The sequence below is a fragment of the Enhydra lutris genome, unplaced genomic scaffold (genome assembly GCF_002288905.1).
Source record: "Enhydra lutris kenyoni isolate GAN:26980312 unplaced genomic scaffold, ASM228890v2 scaffoldscaffold12, whole genome shotgun sequence".
Classification (NCBI taxonomy): domain Eukaryota; kingdom Metazoa; phylum Chordata; class Mammalia; order Carnivora; family Mustelidae; genus Enhydra; species Enhydra lutris.
In genome coordinates, this window is record NW_019154096.1 from 79,811,306 (window position 1) to 79,827,868 (window position 16,563).

Here is a 16,563-nt window from a genome sequence, read left to right on the forward strand (position 1 = left end):
GATCTGCACATGCGTTCTGTGGGAGATCCCCTCCGGGCCGCACACTCCGGGGCGCGTCGCCGGCACCCTGGGGGCACTGCCGACAGCCTGCTCCTGGCCGGGGTCCATGGCTATGCAGGCGGCCGCTGGAGCACAGCGGGTCCAGAGGTGTGGGGAGGGCCCTGCCCCCCATGGGGGGCTCCCTCGCAGCCTCACACCCTCCCCAGGCTGTCAGGTGCACCTCTGAGAGGCACTGAGACTGTCCACTCGTCTGCCCCAGAGGTCATGGTCAGTGTCTCTGCAGATCTCAAGACATCTTTGAAAATGTGTGTTCCGTGGGGGTGAGGAGCAGGAATTTGTCGTTATTCCAAGAACTTTCATTGGACAAGTACGTTCTCTGAAATCGAAGTATTTTAACGCAGTGTAATTCTATGGTTCTTGTTAGAAAGGTGAGTTCCTTTTTTTTTTCAATCGAGGTACAGGGAACAGAGACCAGTTTCAGGGAGACGTGGTCACTGTCTGCTGACGCTGGGGAGTGAGCACCACAGTGACTCCGGCCGGTGTCGGTGCCCTGACGCTCACAGAACCCCGTTTCCTGTGACGAGAACCTCTCAGCTGCTCCCGTCGCAGCTTCCAGGTGCTGTTACTACCTGTAGTCCCCACGCCCCGACTTCCGTCCCCGGCTTGGGTGTACAGCCGGACAGCGGTGCCTTTTCATTCCTTCCGCCCGTTTCTGCCGGCCCGACTCAGCTCTGGCGGCCACCAGCCCCCTCCTGTGTCCGTGAGCTTGATGGTTGGTTCGCTTTGGTTTTAGATCCCACGTGGGGGCGCGCCCGGGGCTCCGTCTGTGAAGCGTCTGCTTCGGCTCAGGTCATGATCTCAGGGCCCTGGGAGGGAGCCCCACGGTGGGCTCTCCGCTCAGCAGGGTCTGCTTCTCCCCCTGCCCCTCCCCGTGCTCGTGCGCTCTGCCTCTCAAATAACATCTTAAAAACGAAAGATCCACAGGCCAGTGAGCTCGGGCGGTGCCGGACTTCGTTCACTCAGCGTCCGGCATCGGGGTCCGCCACGTTGGAAATGAAGGAAATGGCAAGATTTCCTGCTGTTTTGTGGTACGTAGTATTCGTGTGTGTGCGAGACAGGGAGCGCACATTTCACCCGTTTAAGGTGAACACTTAGGTTGTCTCCCAATTTGGGCTGTGGGACGCAGCGCTAGGAACCAGGGCGGGGTGTAGCGTCCGATCAGTGCTCTGCTGGCTCCCGCGCACAGGCAGCGGTCTTCACCGGCCGGAGGAGCCTCCGCTGTGCGCAGCGGCCGCGGCAGCTCGCACCCCGCCGGCCGGCCCGAGGGCGCCCTCTCCCCACACCCTTGCCAGCACCTGCTGTTCTGATGTTAGCCTTGTGACAGGCGCGAGGCCGCGCTCACTGCGGTTCGGATGTGCGTCTGCCTGATGGCCGCGACGTGGAGCGCGGCTTCCCGTGTCTGCTGGCCGTCTGCACGTCCGCTCGGGAGAAGGGTCTGCTCGTGTCTTCTGCCCGTTTTTAACCCAAGCGACGGGTCAGAGGAGGGCGTGGGGCTTGTTCTGAAGGTCAGCTCCCTCAGACACGCGATGTGCAGACATTCTGTCCTCCGCAGGTTGCTGCTCCGTCATGCCCGCGGCCCCCCGGGGCGAGCACCAGCTTCTCCGCTTGCTCTAGTCCCCCTGGTTTATTTTTGCTTTTGTTGCTTTTGCATTGGTCTCAAATCCAAAAACCCATCCCCAAGATCAGGGTCAGGGAGGTCACTGCCCATGGTCTTAAATTCATTGTTGGGTGTTTTTAACAGTTTTTCTAAAGATTTTATCTTATTTTAAGGATTCATTTCAGGGGCGCCTGGGTGGCTCGGTTGGTTAAGCGTGTCTTTGGCTCAGGTCCTGGGTGGGATTAAGCCTCATGTCGGGTTCCCTGCTCCCTGGGGAGCCTGCTTCTCCCTCTCCCTCTGCCCCTTCCCTCACTTGTGCCCACTCAAATAAATAAAATCTTTTAAAAAATACTTTAAAGGGCGTGCAGGCAAGGGCAGTGGGAGAGGGAGACTCTCCAGCAGACGCCCCGCGGAGCGCAGAGCCCCACGCGGGGCTCCATCTCACAACCCTGACATCATGACCTGAGCCGAAATCAAGAGCTGGAAGCTTCACCGACGGAGCCCCCCAGGCACCCCGAGACGTGAACGTCATCTCTGTGCCCCGTGGGGGCTTGAACTCTCCACCCGCAGAGCCAGCCAGCGGCCCACGTCACACTGGGCGGCAGCACAGGGTCCAGACTCCCCAGCCCCGGGCTCCGGCCGCCCCTCTCGAGGGTGCTGACCGTGTGTGCGTGGGTGGCTTCCGGCCGCACGAGGCTTCCTCGCCGTCACGCTGAGAGTTCCCGTTTTGTGAGGACTCTCCGGGGGAAGACATCCTGCCGTCTTCACACCTTTGCCCACTCACTGCAGCCCTCACGGGCTGGGCAGCTGCTCGCCTGCTGGCCAGTCCTCCCGTCAGCCCTTCTGCGTGGAGCTGCAGTCCTGAGGGAGAACGGTGCCTTTCTCCCACCTCTGCTGTCGGTGTGGACCCGGGCACGCCCACCAGTCTTGGGTCAACGTCCATTACTGCTGTAGCTTGTGCCTCGGTTGTCCCACATCTGGGTTCCTCCACTTTGGCTTCCGTCCTCTGTGCTGGCTTTGAGCCCTTCCTGACTCCCGGCCCAGACAACGGCCGGCCCACCGCCGCTGATGGCCATCAAGCCCTTTGCACAAAGCTAGATACGGGTTTCCTGCACACTCGCGTGGATGGCCGTGGCTTAGGACCATGAGCGGCTCCAGGTGCCCCGTTCGCATCCCCCACCGGCTACGACCCACCCCTTCCTGGCCACTCTGTGCGTCTGCGGGTCCACCTCCCCCACCCCGCCAGGGCAGCCTCCTTTAAGAGTCGAGTGTCCCTCTTGGCGTTCCATTTTGAATCCCATCGAGAATGTTGGTTTTAGGTACGGATTCTGGCTGAGAAGCATCGCTCAGGTTCTGAGTCACGGAAAAGGCATTAAGCCTTCCTTCTTGCCCCACTCCCCCTACCCACCCGCCAGCACCCCACCCCCAGCAGCAGCCGGTCTCCTGCACTTCTAGATCCGTCTGTCCTTTTTCCCAAGTGAGTTCTATTTTCTTCCATGCGGTTTTGCACAAACAACAGACGCCATATGTTTTCTTTCAAATGCTTTTTGTTCACCAGGCTGCAGCTTGGGTCCAGCTCCTCTCTCCTCCATGGTTAGTATCCACTGGGCAGCTCGTCTGATGCCAGAAGGCCCATGTCCAAGCTGGGCCGCCCTCCCCAGGCAGCCTCTCCCCGAGGCACTCAGAGTCCCTGGGAGCGCAGCTGGCCCAGAGCACTGCCCCCGCCTCCCGCCACCCGAGCAGGCCGGTCCCCGGAAGGGAAATCAGGCAGGGAGACCGACCAGTCGAAACGTGGCGGCCATGCTCTAGCTGCCAGCCACCAACTCCAGTGCCCGTGTCTTGGAGAACCTACACCCCAGAAAGCCCCGTTTCTTGAAACCTCTTGGTCATTCTGAGAAGCCACACTGGGCTCCAGCACGGGAGCCCCATGGCACGTGTACCGGGCCAGCTGCGCACCCGCACTGAGCCGCTACGTGGCATGTGTTACTGGACACGTTCCCGAAGGGTATCGGGCCTCCAGAGGTTCATCTTCAGGACAGATTCCTACGAGTGGGTCACAGGTCAGAAGGAAGGAGCAGGTGGCTTTCCAGGTGCCTGGTCTCTCTCCAGAGCCAGATCCGCCTGTGCTCCCCGCGCCCCAGCGCCCCACTGGAGCCTGCAGGTGTCGGGACCAGAAGCTGCGTTCAGGACCAGCTCCGTGTCCGGATTCCTTAACACAGTCTGAGCACATGCACTTGCTACTCAGCACAGTGGCAAGTACAAAGGGCCACCTGCAAGACCCCAAGGCCTACAGCGCGATTATCCCAAACGCGAGGACACCCACACACACCCACACAAATACAGTGCTTCAAGGAGTCCAGTGTCCACCCTCACACTGAGTGGGAAGGGCCTCCAGAAAGCCCAAGGCTCAATTCCCAGGTCACTCAGAAAAGCACTTTCCCAACAGCCCTGGAGGCCTTCTACCCAGTTCTGCTCACTGCTCAGTGCCACTGAGACGGGGATTAAGGACTGCCTTGCAGAGGGCCCCCAGGCGCCCAGGCGATGGCTCGGGAAAGCCACGGGGTAGTGCCCAATCCTGAAGACGAGGGGCCCTCGCGCGGCCCTGCTGGCTGCGGCCCCCACGGGTGGGCGCTCCGGACCCCAGCAGCGGAACGACGAGCCCCCGTGTCCAGCGAGAGGCAAATCCATCCGCTGTGTCACAGGAACTGGCTGGGCCAGAGCACGTCCCCGTGACTGGGGGTTCACCTTTTCTGGAGAAGTCACATGAACGATTCTCCCGGTGAGGCGGCGGTCCACGGCTGGTCCAGGGTAAATGTAAGCAGAAACGTTAAAAACGAAAATCTTGTTTAACACAACTGAGCTGAGGGTGGAAATGCAGAACAGATACACATGGGGACATGGGCCCAGGAGGCAGCCTTGCGGAGGTCACGCCTCAGGAAGGTAACGGGACAGCGGGGCGGACGCCTGGTTTAATCAGAAAACTTTCTGACCTTTATTTTTTTATTTTTTTTTTTTTTTAAACATTTCATTTAAACCATACATGATCACAGTCATCTCTGAAGGATTTGGCCGAGATTTATTTTTTTCTATTTCCAGTCTCTTCTGGACAGAGGTCTGCTTAGAACGAAGCGGATTCTAGGAGAAACCGAACACAAAGAGAAGGACTCGAGTCAGCAATCCAGGCGCTAAGGGAGGAAGACGTGAGCAGGTGCCCAAGACAGACGACGACTGTCCTGGGTGGCTGCAGGGCCCGCGGCTTCGTGTCGGAGGCGGACGCAGGAGTAGGCGTCCGCTCCTCGGACCCCGCTGCGTGGCGGTCGGCGGAGTCTGCAGCGGAGACAACCTGCCCACTCACACCCAGCACTTCCTACACCGTGTGAGTGTAAGGCCACAGTATTCACTCGGGACAAACCCCATATGTAGTCATTTTAATAAACATTCATTCTTATTTTAATAAACATTATTCATTCTTCTCAAATATAAAGTATTTTAACTGAGTAACTGGATACAGGTAATTTTGTTAAAATACTACACGTCGTATCTAGTGTGTTGGAATTACTTACACTCGGCTACTAAGGGTATCCGAACAAAACTCACTACCCAACTACTACAGGCGTCCCTCAGCAGCACGTGCGCAGTAACTGATCCCGTAGGTTTGATTACAGCTTAGCGTGTGGGGGTGTTTGTCTTGTCCTTCGTTCTAGCGGACGAGGAGCACACGGTCCGCAGACCATCCGGCCGCATCGAGAGGCTCCACTCGGCCCCAAGCGGCTCTTCAGCTCACAGCGCCGACCCCCCACTACGGGACAAAGGCCAGCTTCCAAGTCTTCATCAGAAGGTGCTGGTGGAAGTGGTCAGGCGCCTCCCGATGTAGATCCTTCACAGAGAAAGCAACAGCAGTTAGCACAGGGCCCACGGCTCTCCCGGCGGAGACTGGGTGCGCGGGCGGCCTAGAGCTCCGGCCGTGAAGACCGGCTACCCTCGATCTCTACTAAGAAGCTGGTGCTGAATCTCTCCGTAAGGGTCTCTCGCCAGGTGAGCGCGTCAGGGTTAGGGTCCCGTTTTTACATCCACCTCGGAAAACGGCCAGCTGTGCTCTCGCACGGATGCGCTCGGTCCCCATACAGAGGCGGTCACTAGCCAGCCACAGAAAGGCCGTCGTGGTCGGTCTCTAAGTTCACACAGTGACACGCTGCTGGGGAGCCACCCACGGGGCGTCACCACCCACTGCACCCGCGGGCAGAGAGCCCCAGGTCCTGCCGGGAGCCGCCTCAGAGGAACGGGAGGCTGGACTTCGGGCACCAGAAGCTCCACGAGCCTGGCAGAAGCAGAGAGGGGCAGGGACGGCGCGTGGCAGCGGGCCGCAGGGACTTACCCTGAAACGAAGGCCCAAGCCAGGGACTGAACGAGCCCTGGGCCCTGCTTCCACAGAGCCTAACCTGCTAGCCCTGGAGAAAACCGAGCCCGGATCTGAGACACGTGGGCCAGGATGACGCCGGCGGGGCCGTGCTGAGAGCCAGAGCTCCGAGCCGGAAGGGGGCACGGTCTGGCCCAGGAGGGGGAGGGCTTCACGTTGGACACTGACGTCCAGGAGCCTCTGGCCCACTGGGAAGCCATGTCCCAGGCACAGTTCCCAGAACGAGGGTATGGGGCTCTGAAGGGAGCACGGGGAAGGCAGCCCTGTGCTTGCTTCCCACAGAGCTGGCGGGCGAGACGGAACCTGCCAAGACCAGGAAGCGCCCACCTGCCCTAAGACTTCAAACACCCCAGGTCTCTTGCGCCCCATCCCCAGGATCTGGGAAAATAGGGGGACGGTGCTTCCAGGCCTGTCTCGTCCCATCTCCCTGGGGCCCGGGAGGCCAGCCTCCATCAGACGCTCACGGCGACCGTCCAGTCTGTCCGGCCAGCTGCATGCACTGAACGCCGCGGCACCCCAAGACAGAGGCTGGAGGGGAGCCCGGCCCGCGGCGCGAGACACCAGAGCCAAGCGGGGCTCGCTCCCCTGCTGCGGAGCACGGCTGCGCTGTGGATGTGGGGCGGCTCCCGGGCCGGCCAGCTGCAGCGAGGGACAGCTCAGCGTGTCCGTGCAGCGTCCGTCCACGTGGTGCGAGAACGGAACGAGTGTGGCGGAGTCCACAGACACGGGACGGTCAAGGAGGCACCAGGCAGACACACGCTCAGGGCTCCATCGGGGCCACCCCCACAGCAGGGCCAGGAGCGCGGGGGCTGGGGCCCTTCCCGGGTCTGGGCCCGCAATCCGGGCCTCACGTTACGGAAGCGGACTGACGATCTGCACCTGGAGGACAGGTTTCCAGATCCCCTGCCCTCAGGACCACACGGAGGCAGCCCCGCACAGCCTCACTCACCCCAACCCGATGGCCAGCAGATGAGAGAGCAGCAGGGACGGGAGGAAGACCTTCAGGAACTCCGCCGAGAAGATGCCCCCCTTCTTCATGACGCTCGTGTTCCTCATGCTGAGCGTGGCCGTGCGCTTCGGGTGCTTGAACAGCAGCTCCCTGGGAGGGGGACACGCAGTGAGCCCCCAGCCCCGTGCCCGGGACGCCCCCGCACCATCGCACACACTCACTTGGGGGGGATGTTTTCTGGCCGACTCGACCAGTCCCAGATCCAGTCCGAGTTCTTCTTCAAGATGCTCTCGACTTCCTTCCTTCTCTCCATATAATCTTCCTCCGACTACGAGAGAATCAACGTGCACCGCCACTTAGCGCCGCCCGGCCCCGCCGTGCCCCGCGCCGCGCGTCCCCCCGTTCCAGACAGACACGGGGCAGCAGACGCGGGCTCCTGAGGAACAGGGCGCAGGGGGACGACGGCGTCCACACGCCCACGCCAACCGCGGGGCAGGTTTCCCGAGGAGAAAATCCAAGTGCTCCACGGCCCACACGGCTGGGGCGACCCAGGGCCGCGCGCCGCGGTCTTTGAAAGGGCAGTTTCGCTCAGGGGGAGGGAAAGAACCAAAACCTCACACACCCGCGATACGTAAGGCCAAACACTAACGACAGGAGGCTTTCTGGTTTTTTGCTTTTAAAAAACTCTGAACCTGAGTCTGTAATTCCTCCTCAAGTCGGCAACACCACTGCTTCCAACTCTGGCCACACTGGGACGCAGGAGCAAACCCAGCCAGCTGCGAGACCACCACCTGGGGGACCCGGGAGGAACGAAGCCTGGGTGGGAGGGAGGCCCGGCAGGGGGACCCCACGGGATCAAGGGCCTCAGTGGTACTGGTCACAAGACCCCGCTTCCTAAGCGATTTTGGAATCAACACAGGGAAGGTCCACTGTTCGTGACCACCACTGAGAACGCCCAGAGGATGCTTCCCCCACACCCCACCGCGCGCCAGGGCGGCAGTCCGAGGGGACCAGGGCCCGCGTTCCCCGAGACCGTCTCCCGGGCAGCCGGACGCAGCCCCGCCCCGCACGTCAGACCCAGACGCACCGCAGGTGCGCGCAGGGGCCTCACCCGAACTGGCCCGCCTGCTCCTGACACGGAACAGCGAAGGAACCGCTCGGCGCGGCAGGGCCAACCCGACTGCCAGCCGCGCAGAGCGCCAACGCTGAGTGGCCCCAGGGCCCCCCCTGCCAGCCCCGTGGGTCTGGCCGGGCTCCGGGCCTGAGGAAGCCGCCCGCGCTCCTCGTGTGTCCTCGGGTGCAGCTGAGGGCAGTGGAGGCCCCACGACACCTGCTCCGGCCAGCTCAGCGGGAGACCGAGTGTGGGGACGCCCCCACCGCAGCTGTAGGAAAGGCAAGAGCCCCGCGCCCCGGGAACACCGCTCTCTGCTCCGCGCCCCTGCCCGCGCCGCCCACCTGAGAGCTGTTCTTCTCGCCGACGCTGTGCGTGTCGAGTTCCGAAGCGCGGGCGGTGTCCTGCGGGGTCTGAGAGCGAGGCGGGCTTGGGGGGCGCAGGGGGAGGACAGAGAAACCCGGATGTTAGCACGGTTTCTGTTACGAGAAGCCACGCCCCCCGCACGCCTGGCCCTGTCTCCTCTGAAAGGAGGAAGCGCCGCCCCGACCCCCAGGTCTCCCCTCCCACTGTCCCCGGTCCCCTTGGGCTGAGCTCGGCAGGCGGCAGGGAGCCGGGCCGACACCACCCACGGTGCAGCGCGCCTGCAGCCTTCTCACCGGGTCTGTGCTCTGCGGCACAGCCCGCGGGCCCGACCTTTGCTTTCTGACTCGGCCCTGCTAACACACGGCAGCCCGCAGGGACCAAGCTGACGGAGCCAGGACACGCCGGGGGCACTGGGTGCGTGCTGGCCACCCCCCAGGCCCCAAGCTTTACCGCGGTCCCTCCACAGGCCAGACCCCATCCTTCCCGGCGGAGGGCAAGGCTCCAGCAATGCAGGCAGGGGTGGGGAGGCCACTCCGGGACGCGGCCTGTGCTGGGGGTAAACCCGCACGCGCAGACGGGCCCCTTCACACCCACCTGTCGCAGTGGGAGCTCTTCGAGCTACTCCGTCCAGACTCGTGCTGGGCGTCCAGCAGTATTTTTTCCAGGTCGCCGTTATACACAGACACGGAGGCCGGGACGCCGCTGCCGCTCCCGTTCCCGTTGCTGAAGTGCAGTTCCACCCAGGAGCCTGGCGAGACACAGAAGGGCCCGGTGGGATCTGCTGCCCACTGTGGAGCCCCGTCCTAGCGTCGCCGCAGCCGGACGCCTTGAAACACACCGACACGCACGCCTGGCGCCCACCTCCCGCAGGTGCACCCCAGCGCCCCAGGACACGCACCGGCCAGTCTCCTGCCACCCCCAGACGCGGGGCAGGTGCCTGGCCACCCACTGGGCCAGCGGAGGCCAACAGACCGTGATGCTTTCTGTCCGCTCAACTTTAAGACAAAGGGCTCGACGAGCGCTTAAGAGACTGAAGTTCTCTGAGGGTCTGCACGATCCCCGCGCCACGTCGTTCCACAGCAGCATCGCATTCGCGTCCTGACGCCCCACGAACCCCGGACTGCTGGTCTGTGCTCACTCCCCTCAGAGCCAGAGAACATACTCCGCTTAGCACCAAGGCAGGTTCCCCCGAACGTGACTGACCAGGGCAAGCCATCCCCGACGAGCTCCGATAGCCCCGTCTTTGCAGGAAGGAGTCTGCCTTCTCCGACTAGGAATGACCGCAGGAAAGTGAACATCCCGCGCGGCCGCGCTCCACATTCTGCAGGAACAGAGCGGTCTCGGCGCCGATCGGCCGCTAGCCCAAACTGGAGAACCTGCCACCCCTGGCCCACCCCCACGCCTGACACGAGCCACGGTCTTCGGCAAGGCTGGTCTGTGGCCACCCCGTGGCTGCACTTCCATGAAGTTCTCTCCGACCTCAGCACCGTCCCAGGCACAGCACGTCACAGAGGGACCGACACGTCAGCACCGCCGTCCCGGGCGGCAAGTACAGGCTGCGCAGCTGCAGCCCATGTCTGGGGAAGCCGACAGCTGGCAGAGCCCAGGAGCAGCCCCAGCCCGGGGAAGGGCGGCTGCGAGCCCCACACACACGTCCTGGAAGCACGGCAAGCAGCAGGCTCGGCCCCGCCGGGGAGGTGAGGTGGACCCGACAGCAATGCCTGGGGGACGTGGGGGCCACCGAGCGCTGGCGGCTGAGCACCCCGCACGCTGCTGTGGTTCACGAGCACCTGCTGCTCCACCACACACCGTCCACCCGTTAGGTCTGCGGCCGCGAGTCCTGCTGTAACTGCGTGTTTCAGGCCTGGCTTGTGTGCGAGGAGAGAGCGAGCGAGTGCGCACCGGGAGGGACCCTGGTCGCGACCTGAGCTGAAGCCAAGAGTCAGTCCCCTAGACGACTGGGCCACCTCAGCGCCCCCATACTGCTCACGTTTTGTGGCAGCCACACACTCGCTTCTGTCCACACGGACCCGGGGCAGGCCCGCGGCCAGCAGCAGCGCATGCACGTTCAGGGGTCCTGGGAAAGACCTGGTCCTCCCAATAAACCAGTCTTCATGTTCGGCCGTTCTGGGACCGTGTCCTGTGCGGCTCCTTTGACGTTTCTCTGACCCCGAATGGAACCGGCCATCTTCTCCGTGCTCACTGGCCGCTCGGACAGCATCTTTTTAAATGAGCTGCTCACGGGCACCTGGGTGGCTCAGTCAGTTGCGTCGGACTCCTGACTCCTGGTCTGGGCTCAGGTCATGATCTTGGGGTCCTTAGGTCGAGACCTCTGTCAGGCTCCGCGCTCTGCAGGGCTCTGCCTGAGACTCCCCCGCCCCCCGCCCCTCCACGCTCGCTCGCTCTCTCTGAAAAAAAAGGAGATAAATTAGTGGTTCAAAAACCTCTTACTCTTCCTGTGGGAGATTCACATGTAAGATACGAGCCTTTCTGCACCCAAACATGCACAACAATGTCCCCCGCGACCTGTGTTTTCAGGTTCAATGTCCCGTTCTTTCCAACGTTTAAGTCTTTGCTTTTAATTCAAAGTTTCAATCTCTTCCTACGCTGGAGGCCTGGAGACCCGGCTGGTGTTTACCGAGCCCGGCTTCCGGCTGTGCACGTGGTCCCCAGTGGGGGAGGTCGTCCCTGCGGGCGAACAGCTGCTCCGCGCCACTCGCTGACCAGACGGCCTCGCTGCCCCCGGCCGCGCTACTTCCTCTGCCAGGAGTCAGACTGGCCACGTGCTGGGCCCGTTTCTGAGCCCAAGACGGTTAGTGTCTCTACTGTGTCACGGGTCTGTGTGTCTCCAGCACCATCTGTTAGAGGCCACTCTGGTGGCCTATGGAGGACGGGACAGTATGGGCAGGGTGAAGGCTGACCCCAGAAGACAGAAACGCAGGGACCAGAGACCCGCCGTGAGCCACATTCGCAGGTAACTTCAGCACCGGCACCGGGACCCGCGACAGCACAGACCCACCCATCGTGCGCTCGCCGGGCCCCACCCGCTCCCCTCTGGCGTGTGCACGGAGGCACCAGCAGGCCTCCAGCTGCCCAGGGAGCCCAACAGGCAGCTCTCCGGAATCCCAACCTGCCCGTGGCAGTGAACAGGTCACCTGCATCAGAAAACGGCAAAGACCCCGGCACCCAGCTCGCTAACAAAGACCACACAAGCTTTCCAGTGACGTGCGACCTTGTCTCTCTCTCGCTCAACTGCTTCAGGCTGGCCTGGCCCACACCAGCAGGTCCCTAAGGCACGAGGAGGCAGGGCAGGGCCGCAGCCAGCCATCCCCAGGAGCTGCGGTGACTCCAGGCCATTCCACACACCCCGGCGACCACGCGTCCAATGGAGCTCCGTGCCTCCTGACCCCGACGCGTCGTGAAGAAAGCTCTGGAGTGGGAGTCCCGCCCTGGAGCCCCTCGGGGGACTGGCAGACCAGCCCGGGCCAGTTCCGTCCTCCGCGGCTCCTTCCCCGCCACGCAGATGCCAGGCCTGGCCCGGCTCACTCCGCTAGGCGACGGTGCGCGCAGGCAGCCTGTGCTGCGTGAGGTCAACCGAGTCTGAGAGGGGACATCACTTCTGACACGACCGGGGTGGGGAGGGCGCGGGCGTTGTCAGTCCCCCCCCCCCCAACACACACAAGCCAGAGACGGATTCTCGGGCAGAGCAGCCGACACGGGCTCGTCCCGCTCCTCATGCACCCGCTGCAGACCCCAAGCTCGGGGCTCCGACGACGCCCGGCCCAGGTGCAGTCACTGCCTAAGCAACTCACGGACTCAGGAAGCCACTTTACTTCCCTTTACCCAGTTATCGGGCAGGACAGAGCTCAGGTACGCCCGCCAGAAAGACCCCCGCGCTGGGTACGAGGAAGGGGGGGCCACGCTCCCGCAGTCGGCTCGTCCAATGCAGTGTCTCTGAACCTCGCTGCATGTCGTCTAACCCATCTGCAGCCCCCGCCATCCCTGGAGGGGGGTGTCCACCCTCTGATCCCACCCCGGGGGGCAACCACGGCCCCACCGAGCCACCGCACCACCACACGCTGTGTTCCAAAGCAGCACCTCACGGTCAGGGCCCTTTATCGATAAGCCACTAAGATCACTCAAATTCCAAGGGTTTGGGGGGCCCAGTGCCACAAAGAGGGAGAAAGGTCACAGACGAACATTTTCCAGCCGACACAACTGGAGGCCGCGCCGGCTCCGCCGGAGGAGTTCGCGACTCCTGGTCCCGGCGCTGCGGTCACACTACGTGGTGGGCGCGGACGTTACTTACAAACCAAGTCTTCCAGATGTAAAAAAATAAACACACATAACGAACGCGTAACACCATGAGATGCACGGACGTGCTTTTTGTGTTGCTACACAAGGACCAACTGAAGACTCCCATGAGACAAACTCCTGTTTTTACAAGCGCGTCCCGGAAAGCCCGAAGCACCTGAGAAAGCAAAAAGGCCCGTGCTGGACTGTCCATGCCTTGGAGTCCAAAAGCCGTATTCCAAGAATGATTTACCAGGACGAGCGTTTTATTATTAACCTGGACAACTGGGCAGGAAGCACAGCACGGGGCCAGGGACGGGGCGGGCTACCCCGCCACCCACGTCACCCAGGTGTTAAGATCACTCACCTGTGAGCAAGAAACGCGGGGATTAAGGCAGCTTCACGACCTCAGAATCACAACGGATCAACTAACTCGGCATAATCAAAAAAAAAACAGACCATGGTGTTACCGGCCTAGGCAGGCCGGCCCCCCAACTGCACGGCCCCTCCTTGCCGTCTCCCCAACACACACGTCGCTAACAGGACGCCGGCGCACACAGCGAGCCCACGTCCCGTCTCCCCACAAGCTAGAGACGGGGTGCCCAGCACAGCTCCTGCCTCTCCTGTGACACAGGAAGACACCCCTAGCCCCACTGCCCTACTCCACGACCCAGGGCAAGTGTTTCCGGCCACCAAGGTGGAGCCCACGAGGAAGGCCACCCCACGGCGTGGCCCTGGCAGCTGTGGGAAGCCCCGAGGCTCTCCAGAAGCCCCAGCCAGCACTCCGGAGGCTGGTCTGGAACGCGGAGGCAGAACCAGCACACGAACGTTTTGCTCAAGTTGTAACGGAGACGCTGGGCAGCCAGGGTGGGAGAGCTCGGACGAGGGGAGCGGCAGGCACCCCAGTAACTTTCGGGACGGTGGGACGCAGTCCTCACACAGGGGAGCTGGACACGGCAGGGCAGAGCAGGCTTCCTCCTGGGAGAGGCGCGTTTTATTTAGGAAACGGCAGGTTCTCAAAGCGCTCTGTAAACACGACCACTGTTTCCGTCATAAAACCGTGTTCCAGAAAATAAGTAACAGACAAAGGCTTCTCGGGTTAGGGGAGACGGGAATGAGACCTGCCAGGCCCGTCTACTCTGCACTGAAGAACGGACTTGGCTGGAGCCCTCGGGATAAGCCCCCGTTTCCTCCCCAGGAAGGGCGGCAGCTCCCGGCTGTCTGGGCTGTCGTCACTCCGGCTCCCAGCACCCCACCGCCCTTCCCTCGGGCCCCTCTCCCTCGACTTGGGGTCGCCTGCCCTCTTTTCCACTCGGCCTCGGGGCCTCTCACGGTGACCATCTGTGACATGTGGGGGATGGGCCAGGATCCAGGGGCTGAAACCCCTTCGCTGTCGAACTTCACAATACTACAATTTCCCTTCAAAAAAAATCAGCTTTTCCTCCTCAGACACCTGTGGCCACAGTGGGCTGCTCGCCCGAGCGGCCGTGGGGCTGGCTGCAGAGCACGGGGGCGCGGGGTGGGGGGGGCTTCCCCTCCCCGAAGCCACGCGCGCATGAGCAGCTCAGCTTCGCGTCCAGCGTCCCCTGGGCAGTCAGTGAGGCAACCCCCTCCCCATGACGCCGTCACCATCAGCACAGCGAGCTCCTCTCCCCCGGGGCCTGGGGCAGGCACTGACCGGTCCCGCTGGACAAGGGCTTCAAGCAGAACGATCGTGGGCAGAAATCACAGTTCTGCGGCGCGTGGGCTCACCAGGCCGGCGCAGTCCCTGCTCCAAACATAACCAGAGGTCATACCGCCAGGACAGGCAGGGGCAAGCACCGGCTCGGCCAGGAACCAGGCCTGGATTCCCATTCCTCCGGGCAGCTGTGCGGCCCCACGTGACGTGAGGCGAGTGACTCCACCCACCGCGGCCGGCGGGCCAGTGCCCCGCAGCACGTACGCCCCGGACCGGGCCCGGAGAAGCCTCAACCCGGGCTTCCAGGCCGCGTGTGACCGCCTTGTTACAGAATAAGCAGCACAGAAACGCACTTTTAGCCCAGACGCTGGCAGCTCAGCGCCGCCCATGACTCAGCACGGGGGTCCGCCGCGGAGCGGGGCAGAGCCCCTCGGGAGGCCCGGACCCGCGGAGACTCCACCTCAGCTGCGCGCCCAGCAGCGCCGCGGACGGGGCAGCCCGGCCACTGGGAAGGCCGGCGCTCGGGGTCCTAGCGGCTCTGCAGGGCCTCCCAGAAGGGGCAGAACTGAAACCCCCGGTCCGCGGGCCGGTCCCGAAGCAAACCGCCGGCGGCAAGGAAGCGGCGGCCGCACACTCCGGGGACGTGCTGCGCCGCGAGCCTCCGTCCCGCCCCGTGAAGCCTCGCCCAGGACCCGAGAGCCGTCGGGGCCCGCTGGGACGTTCCGCCCGGGGCAGCAGCCCGCGGCGCCGCGAAGTCCGCCGAAGCTCTGCACGGCCCTTCCCCAACGCTCTCGCGTGCGCTGACCGCCCGCTTCGGAGACCTTAAAGGTCGGGGCCGGCGTGCTGCTGCGGGCGGGACCTCCGCACGGGGCCGCAGGGCAACGGCCCGGGAGCCACCCGGAGGCAGGACGCCAGCGGCCGAGGCCGCCTACCCGGCTGGGGGCGAGCGGGCCGGGCCGGGCCTGTGCTCCCGTGAGCAGGAGGGTCTGCAGACCCAGGGGGCCGGCCGGGGCCGCGGCCAGCCGTCTGCGGGATCCCCGCGAGGCCTGGGAACGTCCCCCGGTCGCGGGTTCGCAGCGCCGGCCTCTGGGCAGCACGTCCCGCGCCGGCGGAGCCCGGGCCAGCCGCACGCGGAGCCCCTCCTCGCCCCACCCTCACGCGGTTCCCCCTCCGGCGCAGCGCGGCGGCAGGACCCGAGCCCCCACGCGGGCGGAGCGAGCGCCGGTCGCTCTCGCGGCCGCCCCGCTCGGCCCGACCCGCCGGCGTCTGCCGACCCGCACACTCGGGCGGCGCACGGGCGAAACACGACCCCGCGGGGCTCCGCGAGGCCTGCCCGCAGCCGGGGCGGAGGTTCGGCTCGCCCGGGACCCCCCTGCGTCCGGCCCGCCCGCCCCCGGAGCCCGCCCTCCCCCCGGCCCGCGAGCCCCCGAGCCCCCGGCAGCCCCGGGCGCGGCCCCCCCGCCCCCGCCGGCCCGGCGGCCTCACCCTGCAAGTTCTCCTCCTGCAGTCCGGGGGTCCCGCTCTGCGACATGGCGCCGGACGGACGGCGCTGCGGCGGCGGCTCGGGGTTCGCAGCTGGAACGCGGGACCCGAAGACGCGCGAGCGCTCGGCCAACGAGCCCGACCGACTGACGCGCGCCGGCGGACGCACCGCAGATAAAGGGCGGATGAGCCGCGGCGCAGCCAATTGGTCGCGGGGCGGGGCCTGGGCGTGCGCGAGAACGCGGGGCGCGCGGGGCGCGTGCGGCGCGTGCAACGCGTGCGCAGGGCGGGTGGAAGCCTCGCCCAAGGACCGCAGCGCGCGTGCGCGGGACAGGAGCTGACGAGTGGGGCGCGCGTGCGCAGGGCAAGATCTGAGGAACAGGACGCGCGTGCGTGAGGCGTGGGGTGAGGGGCCTGAGGAGCGGGGTGCGTGGGCGCAGGCGCGATGGGGGGCGGGGACTGAGGTGGTGCGGCGGTCGCCCTGCGCGGGGCGGGGCCGCAGGCGGGACGGGGCCGCAGGCGGGGCGTGGTCTGCGGAATCCTGGTCGGGGATTGCGGGACTGACGGACCAGGGCGCTTGGGGACTGCGGATGCGCTGAGTACCCGCCCT

General features: G+C 64.3%; 1 protein-coding gene across 1 annotated transcript; it reads right to left on the minus strand.

Annotated features, from left to right (window-relative positions):
• Window positions 1-5,135: 5,135 nt before the first annotated feature.
• On the minus strand, window positions 5,136-16,110 carry LOC111144888 (BCL2 interacting protein 3). The gene is made up of 6 exons (XM_022499471.1): window positions 15,957-16,110; window positions 9,095-9,248; window positions 8,479-8,563; window positions 7,245-7,351; window positions 7,024-7,173; window positions 5,136-5,534 (listed from the first exon to the last, which is right to left on the minus strand). Exons 1-6 carry the CDS (start codon window positions 16,000-16,002, stop codon window positions 5,489-5,491), a joined length of 588 nt encoding a protein of 195 aa, XP_022355179.1. The 5' UTR covers window positions 16,003-16,110; the 3' UTR covers window positions 5,136-5,488.
• Between the last annotated feature and the right edge of the window lie 453 nt (window positions 16,111-16,563).

Coding starts and splice junctions, on each gene's coding strand:
- LOC111144888 (XM_022499471.1), bottom strand. CDS start 16,002: ATGTCGCAGAGCGGGACCCCCGGACTGCAGGAGGAGAACTTGCAGG. Junction 9,249..15,956: donor GCAGGAGGAGAACTTGCAGG/GTGAGGCCGCCG, acceptor GTGTCTCGCCAG/GCTCCTGGGTGGAACTGCAC. Junction 8,564..9,094: donor AAGAGCTCCCACTGCGACAG/GTGGGTGTGAAG, acceptor GCGCCCCCCAAG/CCCGCCTCGCTCTCAGACCC.